General features: G+C 35.3%; 1 protein-coding gene across 1 annotated transcript in view; it reads right to left on the minus strand.

The window, feature by feature from the left end:
• LOC143227484 (uncharacterized) overlaps positions 1 to 22,880 on the minus strand; it is a 57,858-nt gene that overhangs the window by 16,653 nt on the left and 18,325 nt on the right. Inside the window, exons 4-5 of the mRNA XM_076458926.1 lie at positions 22,456 to 22,633; positions 13,399 to 14,767 (exon numbers count right to left, since the gene is read on the minus strand). Of these exons, the coding sequence (XP_076315041.1) occupies positions 13,399 to 14,767; positions 22,456 to 22,633 (1,547 nt within the window). The remainder of the gene's footprint in view (positions 1 to 13,398; positions 14,768 to 22,455; positions 22,634 to 22,880) is intronic.

Here is a 22,880-nt window from a genome sequence, read left to right on the forward strand (position 1 = left end):
TTGTTAGACTCAACCACTTATTTGAGTAGAGCTTCGAAAGATGAAAATAAGAATAGGGAAAATAAAAATAAACATTTTTTTAGCATTTAATAGGGAAAATGTGAACACTACGAAATTAGCCCAAATACTAGATGGTGAAAAGTTTGAGACCATACCAAAAAGAAGTCCTAAACAGGGTAGGAAATATCTAACAAGAAGTATCAGTAGTTAGTTGCACGGCCGTCATTGTAAATAACTGCAAACATTCGCTTTGGCATGGTCGATATAAGCGTTTGCAGAAGGCTTGTTTGTTTGTTTTTATTATAGCAAAGCCACATCGGGCTATCTGCTGAGCCCACCGAGGGGAATCGAACCCCTGATTTTAGCGTTGTATATCCGGAGACTTACCGCTGTACTAGCGAGAGGCTTGCAGAAGGCTTACTGGAGTGTTATTTCAAGTGGTGAAGATGGCTTCACGAAGATTATGCACTGTTTGGAATTGACGTCCATTTCTATAGACTTTCCTTGCCATCCACCCCAAAACATTTGCAATGGGATTCAGTTCGGGTGAACACGCTGGATAGTCCAAAAGAATCACGTTATTCGCCATAAAAGAAAGTCCTTTGTCCTGCAATCATTGTGGATTGCAGAGTTGTCCTGCTGAAAGATCCAGTCAATAAGGATGCTCTTTTCAACATGCCAATGCAGCCAGCTGCTGTTTGACGCCCTTGTATAACCTGAAGCTCCGTTATTCCATGGAAGGAGAAAGCACCCCAGATCATGATGGAACATCCTCCACTGTGTCGTGCAGAAAATGTCTCCGGTGGGGTATCCTTATCGTGCCAGTAACGTTGGAAGCCATCTAAACCATCCAGGTTAAATTTTTCTCATCAGAGAACAAACGTATTTACAATGCTAAAATTAGGGGTTCGGTTCCCCTCGGTGAGCTCAGCAGATAGCCCTCTGTAGCTTTGCTATAAGAAAAACACACACACACTAGTTAAATAATAAGGCATCGAATGTAGGAACACAAATTTGCGTTGTAAAAAATGACTTTCTTCACCAGAACTCTTATACAAACACGTAGTAGATAGTTTGATATTAAATATATTTCAATATTTTATTTGTTTTACAGGTTGTTGTTTTGAATTAAGCACAAAGCTTCACAATAGGTTATCTGTGCTCTGCCCACCACGGCATCAAAACCCGGATTTCAGCATTGTAAGTCCGCAGACATACCGCTGAACCACTGGGGTGCTGTTTTACAGGAATGACAAAAATAATTTGCAGACAACATATATTTTTCTTCTTTACACAAAAAAATGATACCAATCCCTACACGGTCCATTACAAAATACTATTGTATTTAATAGCTTTCTACACTATCCTAACAAAGCAGGCCCCGGCATGGTCAGGTGGTTAAGGCGTTCGATTCTTAATCTGAGGGTGGCGGGTTCGAGCCCCATCACACCAAACATGCTCGCCCTTTCAGCCGTGGAGGCGTTAAAAATGATGATCAATCTCACTATTCGTTGGGGAAAGAGTAGCCAAGAGTTGGCGGTGGGTGGTGATGACTAGCTTCCCCTCCTTTAGTCTTACTCTGCTAAATTAGGGATGGCTAGCGCAGATAGCCCTCATGGAGCTTTGAGTGAAATTCAAAACAAACAAACGAAACACCTGGATATATCGCTGAGAGGGCTCTCTTTCAGCATAACAAAGAAAGATAAACTTATAAACTATTTTTCGTTTTTTCCCGGTAAAATTTTAAGAGCCCAATTCGACACTGTTTTCACACAAGTCTCTCAATACAGAAGTATAGTACGTTTCTGTGAACAAATTATTTGTAACATCAGATAAAAATGAAGATGTTGATAAGTATGACCTAAAACAAGAACGTCCTGTTTTAATTTCACATTCTAGGGCTAGAGATAACACAAACAGTGCTTCATAATTCCTGTAAGGCGTTTTATTTCTATCAAACATTCGTTATTGCTTTTAGCAATCCAAAATCGAATGTTAGTTGATAGTCTTAAGTTAAATGATATTTCAGGAAACGTCAGGACATAAATCATATCAATTAAGGTTCACAATTTCTCTACAATTATAGTTATTTTGTGGCAAATAAGTATTTGTAAGGTCAGTAATATTTCATTCCTTGCCGATCTTTGCACTACCAACTAACTTGAAATACTCCAAGTTTACGAAATTGGCTAAAATTAAAATATGATCTTGGTTCATTTTATGCATAAAATCAAGATACACAAACAGTTTCTTACTCGCAATCACGGTTGCAAGTGCCCAATGGTAATTTAAAATGTTAGCAGGAAGTAACCAAACATCATGATTCGCATAAAAAATCAGTCTTTTTCTTCTGCACTCAGTAGCCATGTCATGAAATGGCTGCTGGAAAATTGAAATATCTATGGCATTTTTTTGTGCGTAATATCAAGAACGAGTCAATGTCCAAAACATTCAGCCATATTTATGGTAACAATATATTTATTTCTGCTTGTCTAAAAGACAAATCTCAAACCATAGCTTTTTTTTTTTTCAAAATCACTTTTTGTAAATTGTGTATGAGACCATTTACGAAAGTAATTAGCGATTGTAAGTTCAAGGGACATTTCTCTTTCTATAAAATGATCAAATGTAGCAAGGAAAATACATTTTACATACTTTAAAAGAAAGCTGAATGAATTTCTTTCTCTTTATTGTCATGCAGAGGAATGACAACTTTCTTTTTAAAACCTTTATGTCTGAAAAGAACATGACATAAAAAATTATTACAAGTGAAAGTAGTATCATATCCTAAATACAAATCAAGGGAATTTTTTGACACAATGCTTCTCAATTCATTTTCCAAACAAGATACATTGAAATTATATACAAATGTATATATAGCTGGCACTGTTAGAACTACGTTTTAAGAACATAAGCTATTTTGTCAGCAACATATACATCATCATTACCGAAAAGCTGTTTTTCTTTATCATTTTGTATTTTATTTCTCAGCTGTTATGAAGACATTGATAATATTACCTGTACACGACATGGTTTGTTTTGTTCTTAATTTCGCGCAAAGCTGCACGAAGACTACCTGCGCTAGCCGTCCCTAATTTAGCGGTGTAAGACTAGAGGGAAGCCAGCTAGTCATCAACACCCACCGCCAACTCTTTCACCAACGAATAGTGGGATTGACCGTAACATTATAACGCCCCCACGGCTAAAAGACCGAGCATGTTTGGTGCAACGGGGATTACAACCCGCGACCCTCGGATTACGAGTCGAACACCTTAACCCACCTGGCCATGCCGGGTCAGGGTATGTGTGATGCTGCATGCTAATTTTTGGTACTTTGAATTCGTCTGATTTTACTCTTTAATAATATACAACCTTTGTGTGGAACAGACATTTTAAAAGTCACCAAATCATTTTCATCGCCCCAGTTGCTTTATACCTGTATGTGCGTATGTTATGTGCTCTTATTTTCTTTGCTTCTCGCTGATTTTTCCCCTTCAATGCAATTTATATAAAATGGATTTCTTTATGGTATCAGTAGTGTATAATTTTACTATCGTAGTCACATTTCGTTTTACACACACAGTCGCATTTTTATTAACACTTGATCCGCAGATTCATTGGCTAAGTACACAGAGAAATAAAACTGAGTAAGGTTTCTCAAGTGTCACTACCGGTATTCCGCGAAATAACGATCCATCCGCATTATAACCACAAGCTACATTAAGGTAGCACTGACCCTTAAGGAGTATTTCAAAAATCACATTAGCTAAATTTTGTCTAAACTGAAAGTTTAATTTCTTCTCTAGATAGATAACTCATTTTTGTATTAATGACTATTTTGTCAGAACTTAGTTTTCACTGTAATCACCAATTTAACACCACGATAACTTCATCTTTATAACCAATATCAGTATGAAATTGAGCAAATTTGTTGATATTATATTCTTTCATGGTTTAGTTTTTCAAATTCAAAAATATTTACACCAGTTGTATTAAGCCTAATTACCACTAACAAAGGCATCAATTAAAATTAATTGCCCATAGCTTATTAAGAATGCAGAAGATTCAAACTCATAATTCAAGCTTTGTGGATGTTTAAATATATATACGTGTGTGTGTTTTTCAAATTTTTATCATTCCTATGTAAAGTTATGGTGTTACAACGGTTTATGCAATATACTTCATTACCCTTGCCGTATAAATTTTGCATATATGGCTGACAGTGCACTTTCAGAGATTATGATATCATTTTTTTGCTTTGTATTCAATTTGAAGGTTATAAGAAGTGTTTTCCCCAGTTCTAAGGTTAAGCAGTTTAAAGAGTGTACTAAACCCTTGAAGAACAGTTACTTGTCCCTATAAACTTATGTTAAAACGTAGCTAATACAGAAACTTACCTTTCAATCTTAGCCTCGATTGTTTCTGAAAATATGGCATACAAAACGCCACCACATAAGAATGCCATAATCATGCTTACAACTAGGATAAGTTTTATAATTCTTGAAACTATGCTCCTTCCCTACATTTGCTTTCTCTTCGCCATGAACATCCTCCACAACAAATAAAACAAGTAATTTTCCACAGTAACCGCTTTTGAGTTTAGCAATGTTTGTCGTTAAAACATAAATATAATAATAGAAGTTAGGCAACGTAGGAGCTTTGTTAGATGTTTAGCAGGCAAAAACCATGGCGCATCAAAACCAACAATATAATCAAAATAATATAAAACATACATCCACCCATGCCCAATATGGATTAATGAAAAACACACACACGTAAGAGAACTGCAAAAAAGACAAAATACTTAACAGCCTATTAAGTACGTTGCACCAAACATGCTCGCCCTTTCAGCCGTGTGGGCGTTATTATGTTATGGTCAATCCCACTATTCATCGATAATAGAGTAGCTCAAGAGTTGGCGGTGGGTGGTGATGACTAGCTGTCTTCCCTCTAGTCTCACACTGCTAAAATAGGGATGGCTAGCGCAGATAGCCCTCGTGTAGCTTTGCGTGAAATTCAAAAAACATAAAAACAAACAAACATAAATAAATATGCAAACACTGTCCAACAGACACCCACACAGCTCGCCAAATTACTTCTAAAAAATTACCTTTCTTGCGAATTCAACTGCTTTTACATATAAAACGATATTATCTCTAAGTACCTCTCACCAATTAACATTTACTTAGGATATAAAAATAAACGAGAGCCATCCTTAGATGTGACTATACTTCATCGTTAGTTTGCTTTTTTTTTTTAACTAGGAAAGCATTGAAAAGAGTACTTTGTGTAAACTATTTTACAGAAATCAAATTAATGAAAAATGTGCGAAACACATCAGGAAATATTTGCAATGTGCATTTGTGTGATAACGAACCATGAGAAATGTGTTCTTCATAGTGAATATTTCCTTAATTACAAGACATGGACATGACCAAAAATGAGGTTAGAGTACATACAATTAGCACAACCTTTGATCCTCATGTTGTAATTACTAAATTATGCTCCAATAGTAATCAAAAGCAGCGGGAGGAAGAGGTCCAGGTAAAACTCACCATCCCAGGTCTACCAAAATATCCAAGTACCGTTAAAAAGGAAGGTTTCCAAAGAGTTACTAGAGAATTTTTATATACAAGTAATAATATTTTAATAGAGGATATGTTTTGATATCAAAATTACATGAATTTCTCATTGAAATTATACTTCATTACATCCAGAGGGAGCTATATACCAAAGTTCTTGAAAGATTGTGTGAAATACAACTGTATGTCATCAGTATTCTGTTATTTATTTTTCTAGTGCACAATTGTTTCTCACCAATAAGTATTTTTGTCGTATCTTGAGGATATTAAGACTTCTATAAATTACCTCCTACACCATAAGTTCATATTCGTCTTTATGTCTAAAATAGAAAGAAATGGCAATAACACATATTTCTTTATTTGATGAACTTCTAAATGCACTTTAATGTTCTTACACAACTTACACAAATCACACCTGAAACTATTAAAACTAACTAAGTAGTTATGATGCAGTTTTCATTGTTTCATGCATAATAAAAAATGTTCTACCTGGATGAGACTAGAACTGAAGATAAATCATTGGTAACATGCCACATTCAAGAAGAAAAATTGTAGTAGAAGCAGTCTAAAATCACCAATATTACTTTCAGCAAGTTAGCTCTTGGAGACATTTTAAGATATTTCCTTACTTTTAATGTTTAGTTATTACAAATTCTTACAATTTATCAACTTTACACATTGGATAACATCAATACTTTATAAACAAGTTGAAAAAACATTAAAAATTCCAAAATAATGATGAAACAAAATTGTTTTACTATTTATTATTTATACTTTTATCAAGTGGAGAACATACTTCTCTGACTAAAAACATTACAATTACTGGATTCTTTATAACCCAAATTCTAGAATCTGGAGAACTGCAAATGTTCAGAAAATTAAATCCCTAGAAAAAAGTTGTGGCACTAGATTCTTAACACATCTTAAAACATTGATATATACAAAGAGTTTTTGAGCATTACACACAAAGTCCACACATAAAGATCTAAAAAAGCAACAAAAACTGTTCAGTTAGAAAGGTTCTTATTGTTTCATTTCATATAAGTAATTACTATTTACAGTTAAATACAACTGTTCTGTTATTTCATCTCTTCAAAATATTTTATGGATAATTCTCAAGTAGAGTATTCAAATCAGTGTAACCATATTCTGTAGTTGATTCAAGAGGAAAGTAGTGGAGCCAGTCCAGTGTAACCACATTCAGTAGCTGGGTTAACACCATAGTAGTAAACCCACTAATAACATTCTGTAGTATGACCAACTCCAAAGAAGTCAGTCCAGTTTTATCACATTCAATAATTAAAACATGAAAAAAAAAATCAGTCCAGTGTAACCACATTAACTCGCTGAATCAACACCAAAATATAGTAGTGAGTTCAGTGTAACCACATTCATTAGTTGAATCAAAGTAGAAAGAGCCCAGTAGAAGTGTTAATTATAAATTCTAGCTTCCTTATATATTTCACACATCTTTTAACACAAACTATGTGAAGGCTCCTAATGTGGTAGACAGAACAATGCAAAATGCATTACTTATTAATAATTTCTACCTTCCTCATCTACTATAAAAGGACAAGCAAGGAAGTATTAAGTATTTTTTTTACAGATAATTTGAAGAAGAAATACACATTGAATGCTAAATCCTACACTTCTCATTTACATTCCATTGAAAACTTGGATGAATACAATGTCTAAGACATGTTAGATCATATTTCTATCCATCCTAAAGAAATATGAATTAACTATAATTTGTTCTGTTTTATGGTTATCTTTTTTTATCTTATTTTTTCTACCTTTGGAACAAAACTTATAATTTTCTCAAATAAAAATGTATTTCAGTAGGTACTTCCCTCCTCTCACAAGATCAGCTTTTCTTGTATTTTTTTGCCTTTCGTATACAGAATTTTTCAGAAATGCACGACACAAACTTTCATCATCCTTCTGTTGGAATCCAAAGTTCTAACATCTTTCTCATGTAAATCATCATGTGTCATCTCTCCACTGATAGGAAAGCACCACTATCATATGACACACACAACTTCATTTAGATGCCACTATTTACATGCCAGAAGACAAGAGTATTGGAAAACTTTGGGTAGGACGGGTGGGAAGTTTGATTGAAGGGAAGTGCCCATCTAACTTTCATTAAGAAAATTATAATTTCTTATAAGGTTCTCTCCTTCTGTTCACAAGATTAGCTTGAATCCCACACTGAAACAGAGAAGGAGCCTCTGTGAGACAAGCACAGGCATATCCACCAAAAGCATCTGGAGAAAACCTCCAAAATAAGAGCAACAGATCAGATGATCTGAGGATGGGCACCACACCACATCTGAGTCAAGTATCTCTTCACCAGGTACATCATCATGATCAGGAGTGCCAGATATGATAGAACATGAAGGAAGCACATCCACATGTGAGAGGATAGTTTAACAATGAGATCTTAAAAGAAAGCAGAATCACTCAGTTCCATAATGGAAATTGTAGAAGTGAGAAAGATGTCATCCAATATCTAAGGAAAATTCATTACATGCACTCAACCCTTGTGGCCATGAAATCAGTTTGAAACAACCCCAGTTGTCACCAAACAAAGGAAAACTCAGGACAGAAGTAGAAACAGGTGATCCAGATCTTCGGTGACCCATAACACAGAAGACAAGTCAAGAGGGAAAAATGGACAACCTGAAACCTGTGTAAGGACTTATGTTGATTGAATCACTTGTTTTCCTAAACCTCACTTACTGGAAACTGACATCCACATGAATGTAAGAGGAGAGTACCCAATCAAAGTGGTGAACTACATGTGAATGTCTCAAAGTTTGGGAATTAGTAACTTGTCCCAAGGATTATGTGAACTTCCTATACACCAGTTAAACAACATTGCTGTACTCTGAACTGAATGATTATAGCCATCATTGTGAAACCCATTCAGCAGATTGCCTCCATTGTATGGCAGGTAATCTCCTTCTGCTTTGTATATGTTATCCATGGGTGGTATGGTTCAGGATGGGCATATGATGATGCAATTATCATGAAGAATTTATACTCTAATGATCTTGTGAAACACACTATTCCAAAAGTGAGTGTGCAAAGTCATGGAAAACGTATAAAAATCAACATGTCTTATAGTGTGAATTTGATAGCAAGATGTTTGCAAGTGGTTATAGCTATCCAAGTGGAACTGATTCTATGTACAGATATAATATCTTGTCAGGCACCACTAGCCACAGAGCAGTATCCAAAGTGAAACTGAAACAGGGGCCCCTGAAAGAAATGAAAGCATCAGTAAGACTAACCTCATGTCACAGCCACACTGAAGCCAACAGAATAGCCACAAGTAGCAGGCAATACTCTAAGGAAGCAGAAACAGCAACTAGTTATAGGTAGTGGGAGAGAGATATGTGAAATGTTGTCTACATACCTGATTGTAGAAACTCCTCTCATGGCTGATGAAGACAGGAGGCAAGGTAAAAAGGAAGGTGATGGATTTCATGGGAGGAAATGTGAAGAGATTATGCCAAGAAGGGCATTATAGAGAATAGGCCAATTCGACAAACACTGAACTAAATTGGTTGGGGTGACCAGGGAAAGATCACAGGAAGAGGAAGGTTACTAAGGGATAAAAAGGTGAGAATGAGGTCCCTGAAAGGAAGCCATCTGAGAAATACAACAGTGGGCACAGTCAGGACAGAGAAGTTTATCCATTTCAGGACCAGGGTAGAGATGAGAAATACAGGGCAGGCAGATACAGGAAAAGAAGAAATAATTTTCTTGAGCCATAGAGGTCTTAGGAAGGAAAGCACAATCCTCATAGAGGATAAAGTAGAAAAGTGGTACAAGGTCCTTCTACTGTCTGGGGTTAAAATATCCAACCTATAATGTCCACAAATCTAGGAGGAGGAGGTAATATACCTTCAAAAAGAAATGAAACAGGGAACACACAGACAGTGGTTCAAACAAAGATAAAGTAAGGGCATGAACAACCATGTAAATGTTTTAGGGTCAGAACAAAGAACACCTTGGTGGCCAATGGAGATAGAAGGAATGGATTAACATGGAAAGGACAGGAGAAGCAAAGATCTTGGGGAAATATAGATAACAGAAGGTATTAAATAACACCACCCAAAACCCAGTATTCAAGCAGACCAAAAAACTCCTCTCAAGCAGCCATATGAGAAATTCTGTGATATAGGAAACTATAGAGTAAGAAGCTGGAAAACTCCAAGTCCATGCTCAGGAAAAGAAACACTTCAATTATGTTTTGATAAATGGCAAAACAAAAAGAACAAGTGGAATGAGCTAAATGCAAAGCTACTCTGTGAAAGAATCCCAAACTTCTTGCCAAGTACATGTCAGAAACCAGGCATAAGGATGAAAAACTGACAGTGTGGGATGGAACACTGGTAATTAAGGTTGAAGGAGCAGGTCAGGACAGAAAAGAAGAAGAGAAAGAGAAGGAACTACCTACAGTTCGAGCAATCAGAAGGACTGTGCTGTAAGTAGCATACATGAGGGAGACCATCCAATGTGGCGAACAGATGGGAGGGTAAACATAAAGGAACAGTTGAGACTAATACAGGCTGCAGGTATCAGTAGCACAGGCTGAGGAATTGGAACTAAAACCAAGGTAACTTGTGATTGAGAGCAGTGGCAAAGACAATGATATAAGGCATACCCAGATACAGACAGAGCTATAAAAAATGGCAGGATCCAGGAACTACTCTATGGGATAAACACTAAACAAAGTCAATGTGTGTGGGCCCAAAAAGAAGATCTAGAGTGCAAAAACACAGGGATCTGGACCTGTTGCCACCTTGGTGATTGACATAAACCACCACAGGAGAACTACTGAAATGAATCATAATCAGCCAGTGGCTAGCATGAAAAAAAATGCACCAAAGCCTGACAAACAGTCAAGAGTTCAAGAACACTTCTGTGAAGGGAACTCTCCTCTACAGACCAATGACCCCAAATCTTCTTGTCATCCACTGAAGCACCCCAGGTCTGAAGGGATGCATCCATGAACAGATGTCAACTTGATCATGGTGGATGAAGCAGGACCCCTATTGATGTGCTAGCCCTGTTTAACCACTAATAGAAATAACCTAAAAGGAATGAGGGAAGGGGTATAAAATAATCCAAGGGATCTCAGGCAAGGTTCTATTGATTGCAAAAGACCCAGGAGTATGAGAAGGATCACAGAGGACTACATCCCCAAAAGCATGAGACCTTGCGAGTTGTGAGGAAACACATAGGGCTTTCTTAATAGCTCATTCCATACAATAAGGCTGGAGAGGAGAATGTTGAGTTTGACTGAGACGGGTATTGAAGAAAATACCCAAATAAATGAGGTAAAGTTAACCAACCAGCCCAACCATGTGACTTTAGCCAGGAGCTGGCGAGTATGACAGATCAATTCCTATTCGTAATGAGCAAGAAGGCAGCAATCATCCAGATAAACATTGAAGCATAACCCCATGGCATAAATATACTGAGCAAAGAAATGGACATATACAGTGCTAAGCCAAAAGGTGAGGTGCAAAACTTGTACCTAATCACTGATGGACAAACTGAAGATATGGATGTAAATATTCTGCTGCAGGAATGTGTAGGAAAGTGTTGGATGTATCCACTTTGATCATCCAAAGATCTAAAGAAAATGCCCAACCAAAAGAAAGATGTGTCCTCTATGATAAAGTGAGAAGTATGAAAATATTGATCAATAAAAAGATGCCAGTCCCTGGTCTTCTTAAGAACCACATACAGGTGGGAGTAAAATTCCTGTGAACCTGGAAGCTGGTTCGATACCCTGGTTGCAATGAGGTCTTGAACCTCCTTTGACAAATGCTGAGGTGTCGAGGAATCTTAAGAAGAAGCAAGAGAAAGGGAATAACATATCTCTCTGAGAGTATGTGTGAACTCTGATATTGGGAAGAAAAGGTCCTCACTGATGAACAAAATTCAAGAAATTAACTGCACTGGACATAGTCATTGGCGCTGCAATTGTCAGATTGTGTGTTGTCAAACTGTAGTACTGTGGGAAAGTAGGACATTTAAAGCATAGAAGGGGAAGGACAAGGGACAGAAACCAGTGCTGTGCTCAGCCTCAACTGTGACAAACAAGCTACCAAGTTAATAATGGTACAATGTTGATGGGCCAAGGCCATCTGCTACTCTAAAGATTCAAGAACCAAGTCAAACATATAATGCTGTAAATGGTGCCATTAAAAGCCTTTAGATGAAGGTCCTGAAGACGGGTCCACATCAAAACCATGTCATGGCCAAAAAGGTCTCAACAACAAACAAAACATGTTTGAAGTGCAAAAGCTGAAAACAACAGATGAGCCAACAGAGAAGAAATAATGCAGAGGATTTCAGCATAAAACTCTTCAGGAGCCTCTGGCAGAAAGTGAAGGCAGGAAAAGTACCATAATAGAGTTGTAAGAGTGAGATGAAGGCAAGAAAATTGGGGTTGGGTAAGCAGAAGAGGGTAATTAGGAGGTGAGAGAGTGCAGCTCATGTATAGCTTAATCTCCTGGTAAATAAGTAATGATATATCTTATGATGGGCTATCTGAGCCCATGGCTGAAAATACACCATCAGTTACTGAGGAAGCACCTGCAATAGTGACTATAATTTCAGAATTCACAAGCAAAAAAATTGGCAAACAAAAGAAAGTAATACTTTAATAAGAATGTTAACTCTACAACTGTGAAGTATAGTTAATAAAGAATGTCTGAATTTGACAGCTGCCAAACAAGAAGTGATAGTTCAGTAATTGCTTGTAAAGTGAGTCACATGCATCACATGATAGTAGTGTTATCCTATTGCTAGAGAGATGATGATTGATGATTTTAATGAGAGACATATTGGAACCTTGGATTCCAAAAAAGGGATGATGAAGGATTATAGCATGCTTATCTGAAAGAAGTCTGCATACAGAGGGCAGCACAAAATGAGAAAAGCTAATCTTGGGAATGAAGGAAGAGTACCTTATTGGAAATGAAAATTGTTTGGCATTTAATATTTCCAGTATAGGATGGTTTAAACTTTACACAACTTACCAACTTCTACCAAGAAATTTTTAACAACCATTTATCTGGGCTATATTCTAGATACGAGAGCAGGTGATACTTTCTTATGTGCTTTTAACTTACAAATATGTTCACAGAAAAAAAACAAAAAAAAAACTCCACACTGTGTTATACCTCATTATTTTCATATCCCAATTTCATCCAAACATTTTGCTACGATGAAACAGCTTTAAAGTTTATTTTCATGTCCTTGAATCAACTATTTGTTCCTCACTTTCTAGAAACTATACAACTATGAAAATTCATCCAGGTGTGTGTTCTTTAATGTATTTGTAAATCTCAGAAAGGATACTGAATTGCTGGGAAAAGACAACTTTTATTTTTCTGAAAGAATGACTGAACTTTGAATCAGGTTGTATTCAATTGTGGTGGATGCTGTTAATTTAAAAGAACTGAATGAAAGCTTGATAAAAATCTTAATGATAAGAATTTGTTTAGAGTTTTGTTCTCTTTTTGAGAGGTTAATTTAATGAATGCAACAGCCGTGATAAACAAAATGATCCCCTGTTGTCCTTTAATGTTACAAAATATAATTTTTAGCATGGCAAACTCTTACTTCTGAGATATAGGAGGAGTTTACATAAATGTAGCTTTTCTTTTCAATGTGTAATCGAAGAGATTTTTCTAAGCTACAGTTACATAAAAATTTTCCACAAAGACCTCAACTGTAAGGCTTCTTAGACAGTGTGTGCTCTTTCATGTATTTTTAATTCCAAATTTGCTAAAAGTGCTTTTCACAATCTGTACAACTATAAGGTTTCTTCCGAGCATGTATTTTTTTATGTGTTTTTAAGATACCAGTTGTATTAAACTGTTTTCCACATACTGTACAGCTGTAAGGTTTGTCCTGAGTATGTATTCTTTGGTGTGTTTTTAAAACACCATTTGTACCAAATTGTTTTCCACACACTGTACAACAGTAAGGTTTCTCTCCAGTGTGTATTCTTTGATGTTGTTTCAAGTTAGAATGTGATATAAATTGCTTAGAACACACTGTACAACTGTAAGGTTTCTCCCCAGTGTGTATTCTTTGATGTATTTTTAATTCACTGTTGGTTCCAAACTGTTTTCCACACACTGTACAACTGTAAGGTTTCTCCCCAGTGTGTATTCTTTGATGTATTTTTAAGAAAGCATTTGTACCAAACTGTTTCCCACACACTGTACAACTGTAAGGTTTTTCCCCAGTGTGTATTCTTTGATGTTGTTTTAAGTTAGAAGGTGATATACATTGCTTAGCACACACAGTACAACTGTAAGGTTTTTCCCCAGTGTGTATTCTCTGATGTATTTTTAAATCACTATTGTTTCCAAACTGTTTTCCACACACTGTACAACTGTAAGGTTTTTCCCCAGTGTGTATTCTTTGATGTATTTTTAAGAAAGCATTTGTACCAAACTGTTTTCCACATACTGTACAACTGTAAGGTTTCTCCCCAGTGTGTATTCTTTCATGTTGTTTTAAGTTAGAACATGATATAAATTGTTTTCCACACACAGTACAAATGTAATGTTTCTCTCCAGTGTGTATTCTCTGATGTCTTTTTAAGGTACTGTTTGTACCAAACTTTTTTCCACACACTGTACAATTGTAAGGTTTCTCCCCAGTATGTGTTCTTTGATGTATTTTTAATTCACTATTGGTTCCAAACTGTTTTCCACACACTGTACAACTATGTGGTTTCTCCCCAGCATGCCTACCTTGATGTATTTTTAAGCAACTATTTCTCTCAAAGTGTTTTCCACACACTGTACAATTGTAAGGTTTCTTGCCAGTGTGTGTTATTTGATGTATTTGTAGCTCATTATTTGTTCCAAACTGTCTTCCACAAACTGCACAATAATATAGTTTCTCTCCAGAGAGTAACCTCTTTTGTTGTTCTAGGTTATCAATTGTTTTTCCACAAGTGTATAGTTTATCATCACACTGAAATATATTACATGCTTTTATGTTATTTCCACTTAACTTTGTTTCTTCACAAATACTGCTTCTTGGGAATTGTATGCCTTTTATAAACTGATCCTTTTGTTTTATAACATGACAACCAGGAAATCGACTCTCACTACAGATGTTCACACTTGTCTTTATATCTAAAATAGATATAAACGATGTCACAAAAATAATTAATAAGAAATATATAACACAGTACTTCATTTGATGAGCATCTAAATATATTTTAATGTTCTAATATGATTAACAGAAATATACACATCAAAATAGCTAAGCTAAAACTAATTATGATGTAATTTTAGTAGTATCACAACTTGTAAAGAACTATTTCCCATCTAGATCAGAAAACAAACTGTTAGTAAGATACCACATACAAGAGAGGTTTGTACTAGATACAGCTTTAAATCATCTGTGTAACTATAGTGGTAAAGTATCACAATAAACCATTACCCTTCTGGATTAACTGTTTAGAGATATCTAGCATGAAGTCATTGATTAACATGAAACCTTCTAATGGTTTGTCTATTTAACATGTTAATTTTACACAAATACTTTATAGTTCATGTATTCTGTATATGTTGAACAAACATTTATAAATGTCAAAATTCATACTAAATGAAAATGTTTATTAATATATTATTTAACAAGTTGAGTTACAATTTCTGGGATTAGAAACTATTTGATTAGTGACTTCAGCATGTTTAATTAAGAGGATGGAGATTTAGGACTTTATGTCTCAGGTTTTATAAGGGTGGTAGTGATCAAAGAATCATGTGTATGTAAATAAATGACAGCTCTACAACCGTAAGGCTTCTTCCCAATGTACATTCTTTGATGTTCTTTATTGTTAGGAAAATTTGTTAAGGTGTTGTTTCAGAAAAATTAGTTATCTTACTCCCATTCATTTCAAGGCAAACTTCATCTGAAAACCTTTTCAAATGTTTTGTTGTCATTTTGTCACTTTAAAACCTTTTACCCAATAATCTTCAAGCAGAAGTAACAAAGGACACATTTCACTAAAATCTATAAGTTTCAAGTTACTTTTGTTTCAAATAGCACAGTAATATTTAGAAGATCACTACAAATTCAACCAAATGTTCTGATCTTCTTGCTACAAGTAGGTTAAAATCCATGTTACAACAGTTTAGGGAGTTATTTACATTCCAAATATAATTCATCTGTTTTGTCATTCTTTAATATCCAAAACTTGGTTTTAAAACATAGTTAACAAATCTAATTGTAATATGTAACATCTGAGTTCTACATTTTATAAAGAATTACTGAAAAAAAAAACTCTTGAAATCTTCATAGTGTGAGATCTGTGACATTTATCCTCTTGGTTGCTCCCTCTTCTTTAATTAATTTACCATTCCTCTAAATAAACCTAAATTACCTTTTATTTCTTTATAGAATGGCTTCAAATGAAGTTACATTCATTTCTCTTAAATATCTTTAAACTCGTAACAATATAGATTTTTTTACTTAAATTTAATTGTTTTATTGTTTGTTGAGCTGTGTTAACTTAATATTCCCACTACACAAGTCATAAATCACTTGGAAAACATATAACTATCATTAACTTATTAAATTACTGAATGCATGGTCAACTCATGTGAATACCAAACAAAAATTATTATTTTACCTGATCTAACCTATTATAAAACAAAAAGATTGTAATTTTTTACATTTTAGTAAAGTTACAATAATAAATAAACAATACACATAGAAAACAAGAAATAAAGTACTTACCCAGGTCTTCAGTTTTTGGTATTTTTTTTGCTGCCAACTTGATGACACTCGTACCTACTTTTTTACACTTATGGTACAACTGCATCATATAATGTTTTATTTAATCAAATGATGCACTAAAGAACAGAGTATAACAGCATGCAAAATCAGACAACTTCCCATAACTATCATAATTTTTCAGGCTTTCAAACAACATGACAAGAGTTTTGTAAAATTCAGGTAAGCTTCTCAAAGTGTTTTCTGTGTGAATAAAGTTTAAACTGGAAGCAAACTAGACAATTCTATGTACAAAAAACAATATAATATGTCACTGGTATACTAAAACAAAAGTTTTATAACAATTAAAAGAGTATGGTAATAAACATAAGAGAGAACTATTGGCAATCTCTAAACGAGGATGTAATTCTTGGGCATGACAAATGGGGAGTGATTTTCTAGTTTGTGACTGTGTATGTAATCAAATAAGATTGAAGGATATAAAAATTGCACTTTGCCTGAGTAATGATAAAATTATAATGAGTAATTTACATTAAAGCTATAATTTTCCTGTATTAAAAATATGTTTCTGATAGGTACTTATCTTCTTTCACATGAATAGCTTTTTTGGATTCAGTGTTGCCCTCTATATGCAAAATGTTTTCTACATTCCACAAGCCTTGAGCTCCCATGTATCAAGCCTTCACCAAGAAGAGTGCAATGCAATTTCCTGACGCATGTGACACCCCCTATTCAATTCTACCAAAATATGACTTCTTGTTTCGCAGTACTCATGTCAAAACATTTTTGTAATGTTTTTCATCATGTTTATTTTGTTTATCTTATTGATTTACTTAAGTATTATTCCACAGTGGATTTGTTTTCTGGTCCTTTAATGAGTTTTCAGATAACTTCTTTTTCCAACTTTTCACTTTTTTTCCCATCATCAAACAATTTTGTTTGAATTTTCATTGTTACATAATGAATTCTGAAGTTCTGATTACCCCCTCTTGCAGGTAATATCTTCAACTAGCATATTAACAAAGGCTATGAGAAAGGATTCTGACTAGTCTTTGGACTTATCAGCTATCACCTGCTGTGAGATTTGTCATAATATGAGTCAACCTACTTCTTCTGATCTTTCCCCCTATTTCTCATGAACGTACAGAACCTGTTTGGGTCAGCAAAGAAGTTGACATTGTTTTACCTCCACCTGATTTCCTATGCCCCTGTACTGCAGAACCAATTAGGCCTAATATTGCTTTTTCTAGACATAATTTTGTCAGCTATGTTCTGTTTTATCTATTTCCCTGACTTCATATCATCCCCTTCCTTTTTTTTTTATGTGATGCTTCTTCCTCTCAGTGTTTGGTTTTCCCTATTCTCCAGATATCAGGGTTCATGATGAGCATTTTCTTTCTCTGAATATTGATGGTACCAGTGTGATTCACCATTCACATGCTTTAAATCAGCTTGCCAGGGCCTACCATCAAGCTGAATGTCCATGTCTCAATTTTCAACAGTTAAAATCGATTTTGCTTCAGTGGGGGTGGATCCTGATCATCCTCTTAATTTATTTTATATCCAATTTTTCCACCTTCATCTTACCCTATTGACTCTTCTAAGCTACCATTAACTTCCTTTCGAAGTTGATGCACAGAGATTCTGAGGGTTTTTTAAGGAATAGCCTTTCCCTGGTTACCTCCATGTCAGTATGTTTATCTTCTTCAGCTCTGTCCTTACACATGTGGTTTCTCTGGTGTTGGGATCTCATGGGGAGGGATGTTGCACTGTCCCAGTTTTATTCACCACCTATTCATCTCCATGTTTTATGTATGACCCCCTTTCTACAGCTGTATGTTTTTGGTAATATTCCTCAGACTTTGGAAACCTGTGCAGAGTTGGTGTGAGAATAAATTATCCTTTCTTCCTTGGTGGATTGTTTGTCTCTTTCAGAGTTGAAATACACTTCAATTATTGTCTTTCTCCTTCCCAGCCCTTACCTGTTTCTACCTTCAGGGGTTCCTCATCTTGTCATTTTGTTTGACACAAATGGACATGTTGCAAACTTATAGGGTTCTGGTCCACTGGGGGCTCATTCAACCAATTTTGTTCCTCTTTGTGACATTTTGCATGAGATCTGTGAGTTATTTGGGCATTATCCAAGGAACCTTTTCCTTCCTCTGTTGTTCCAAGTAACTGTTTCCTTTCCATTGCCTCAGGATTCTGCAACCAGTCAATGTTTCTCCAAGGCAGTACAAAATCTATTCTCACAGTAGGCCACTGAACTTGTCAGTTATCCTTCTCCAGGTTTTTATTCCAGGCTGTTTGAGGTACCCAAGAAAGCTGAGGACTAAAGGCCTGTGATCAATTTGTCCCACTTCAACCAATTTTTGGTTCTATCCTGATTTACCATGTAGTCTTTTCTCACCCTAAGGTTGGCCTTTTCCCTGAATTTGTAGAGGATTAAGGCAGATGTTGCAAATGTTCACCTGCATGTCCCAGTATCTCATCAGTCAAGGTGCTGTCTTCAGTTCATTTTGCATGGGGCATTTTAACAATTTACTGCCATCCCCTTTGGCTTCCTTAAACCTAGTATGTCTTCTGTTGAGTGATAAAGGCTTTTCCTCATTACATGGACAATTGGCATGCATCCTTCTAAACTGGGATGTTAATGTGGTTCTTCACTGCCTCTGTTTGAACCCCTGTCCTTGTGCTTGATTTTCCACCTATCCATAAAGACTTATTACTTCCTTCTTCTATCTGCCTATGTACGTTGTCAGTTGGATTTATTTGTCATCAACGTTGCACATACTCAACATCATTCCACATACATTCTCTTTTACCTGGATCAATCTTTACTCCCCTCAACTTTAGTGGCTCAGAAAGTAAATCCTCCTTCTCTCTCAGTTCACTTCCCTCCATTCCCAAATTTCATCCTTGGTCACACCTGAATAGGCTATTATATTCTGTTTCATACTCTCTGTTGTTATGGTGCTCATTACTGCTTATTCATTTCTTGGCAGGCATCCTCTGTTTCTTACTCTTTTTCCACTCTGACCAACTGGGTTTGGTTCTAATTTGAATTGTTTATTCTTACTTATCTTCTTCTTGTAATTTCTTCCAGGTGGCTTCTAATCAGATCAGGCACCTTACCTTTTCTTAGGCATTTCATCTCACATGGTCCCTTGGATGAGATTCTTCAATTGGGAATATGAATTGCCTCATATGCATTCATATCTCACTGTATACATTGGATCTGTGTGTCCTCATCTTCTGGTTATTGTCTTCCACCTGAAGCCATTCTTCAGTTTTTGGTGAGACTGTGGCTTGGTAATCTTTTACATATGTAAATATATCCTCTTTTCAGGGATTATTCCATTTTCTTTTCTTTTGTTTTTAATTTGGATCCCACTATATGGCAAGTGGTGCTTGACCAGGTATTTTTCAAATAGTAAAATCCAAACTGTCAAGCCATGTTTACTGTGTATTTCTAACTTCTATGGCCATAATACACTCACTGTTAAGATGGAAGAGTTCCTCAAAATCACTTATGGGTTTTTCCTCACAATACCCCTGTTTCATTTATTAATATGCCCATTCCAAACCATATTCATCCATGTACTTTATGGGTGAAGCAGAAGGAGATAGCTGCCTTCCTTGCCATGCTTTTGATTGACTAAATCAGGCATAGCCTGCTTTTCAAAATAGGGTTTTTATGGTCATCCAGTTCCAAGCTGCTGGACTGGTGGTCCATAGAGGTATCCCCTTGATTGTGATATTGATATACAATACAAATAATGTTACAATCAATAGGATGGTGGTGTTCTGTTGGTGCAGATGATGAGATGACCTCCAATCTGATGCTCCATCTCTGTATGGGTTTATTAAAAGGGATGTTGTATCTTCTGAGTGAGCCATAAAAATACAGTCCTTCCCAATCAATTAGAATCCTTCATCCTACCTACACATGAATATTGGTTCCTAGTGCCTGGGTTTTGAATTCAGAGCTGAACCAGTAACCATAAGACCTCAAACATGTCTTAGACATATTTCTGTATCCTCATTCAATTAGACACTCATTCCCCACAACACTTGTGTTGTGGGTCACAGTGGTTATACATGTAGATTAATATGATTCTTTCTCTTATGCTATCCTTAACATTTTCTTTATCAAGTGTGTTTTTGAGCTGGAGAAGATTCCTGTCAAACAGATTTGAGTGAGTTAGTTTCCATTATCGAGATACTTTCTTATGTCAGTTGTCCATAAGTCAGGTTCCCATATCAGTCAAAGAATCTATTACATTGCTATCATGTGTCCCATTCATGAAGCAGTGGGTTCAGAATTCCCTCCATTCTGCTGAACTTGAGGTGAATATGGTTATGATCCTCATCCTATTATCACATGGATGTTGGTTTTCAGCGACTAGTTTTGGATGCAGATGACTTGCTGTGTATGGTCTGTTGCACCCTACCCACTTTATACTTAACAGCATATCCTTTTACTTTCATCTATATTCCATTACTCTATGAGACTGAGATTTGTTATATGGTGAGTTGGATCCTCACCCCATCATTGTTCTCTCCTGTGTTTAAGTATTCCTTTATTTTACTGCCCATGTTTATGACACATAACTCCACATTGGGTGAAGAGTATACCTAGTATGGATATGGTGCAATCTCCCTCGTATGATCCTCTACTGTAAGGATCTACTCTTTTAATGTTCTTAAGATACTTTTGAGAAACACTTTTTTTGTTCTTCTCTTCACCAGTCCCTCCACCAATCCAATGTGAGATTCTAGCTATTTAGGTGAGAAGAGGTAATGTACCATATTGGAAGTTATAATTTTCCTATATTGAAAATACTTTTCTGAGAGGTACATATCCCTTCTCACACTTTCCACCCTTCCTCCCCACTGAAAGACAGTGCTTCCATTTTCTGCAAAAAGTCAGTGATAATTTGGTAGAATCAAACAGAGGGAGTTGCATGTGTTTCACTCTTATTGTTGGAGGATTGTCGCATGATTGTAAGATACGTGGAAGCTCAAGGCTTATTGTATGAGAAAAATGTTTTGCATATAGAGGGCAGCATGAACAAGAATAGCTACTCATGTGAGAAGAGGTAATATTCATATTGGAATTGCATACTTTTTGGGAGTGGAAAATAAATCATGGAAGAGGAAAGCCTAGAAAACAAATTTCAAAACTCTTACACTAGGGAAATTAAGGATTTGTTTTTAATATTGCCTCATGCAATTAAGAACCTAAATTTCGTATATAATACTGAAATTTGGAATATTATCTATATTTTTATGTTGTATTTATTGGTATATCACAAAAAGAAAACAATTAAATTAAATTTTTAAAATATCTCACTAAAATCTCAGGACTTACATAGAAAAGATGCCTGAGAGAAAGTGTTAATGGAAAAATCTGATATTTTGTGTAAAAAAGGCTTGCAATATTTACTGAAAACCAGCCAAATCTTGTACAAATACAAAAAAAGTATTAAAATTAACATTATGGTTACTTCAAGGTTATAATGTCAGTCACTCCAACCAAACCTGTACATCTAGTGTTAAGCCAATCACAAGAAGAGTAAAGAGTTTTAGATGTTTTTTTTCCAATCCAGATTCAATCTCCGTTTGAAATTCAGTTTCTGTTTTCACATTCATAACATTACAGTGTAAACTACCCTCATCACTACTGTAACTAAACTTTGAAATGATAGTAAAAAGTATCAACTCCATAAACATCTTAAACAAGTACAAAGAGGCCATGTGGGCAGTCACATTGACCAATACTGTACTGAGAGTGTTAATTATATTCTGAGTGTAATTCACTAAATCCTTGTGACATGCATAAAAAAAATATGCCTGTAGAGAAAGTGTTGACCAAAGAAAATCTGATTTTTTGAGTACAAAAGTCTTGTAACATTTACCAAAAACTGGGCAAATTTCCTGAAAATATAAAAAAACATTAAAATTTAGAGTATAGAAATGCATCTGTTTTTTTAAGAATTAAAAGGTCACTCAGTTCAACTAAACCTGTAACTAGTGTTTAGCCAGTGTCAGGGAAGATAAGGTTTATGTTTCTACTTACCAGAAGTTCTTTCCAATCCAAATTCAATATCTCTTTGAAATCCAGTTTCTGTTTTAACATTCATAACATTACAGTGTGAACTACCCTGATCCTCATCATCACTGTAACTAAACTTTGAAATAATATCAACATGTAACAGATCACCAGGCTTCTCCATTTTCACTTGAACAAACTGGTTCTACAATGAAACAGCACAATGAAAAGATTAACAGAAAAAATAATGCTAACATTACAGTTTGCTGATTTAAAAACATGATAATGTAATTTAAAAAACCCAATGTTTCAAATTTAGTTATATAAGTAGTTCTAAAAGTATTTAAATACGACATATTTTATGTTTGATTCTATACATAAAAAAAAAAATAGAGAAAATCAGTTTAATTTCTATTACTTGTAAATTCTAAATTTTGCTACATTAAGACAAA

This window comes from Tachypleus tridentatus, chromosome 9 (genome assembly GCF_004210375.1).
Source record: "Tachypleus tridentatus isolate NWPU-2018 chromosome 9, ASM421037v1, whole genome shotgun sequence".
Taxonomy (NCBI): domain Eukaryota; kingdom Metazoa; phylum Arthropoda; class Merostomata; order Xiphosura; family Limulidae; genus Tachypleus; species Tachypleus tridentatus.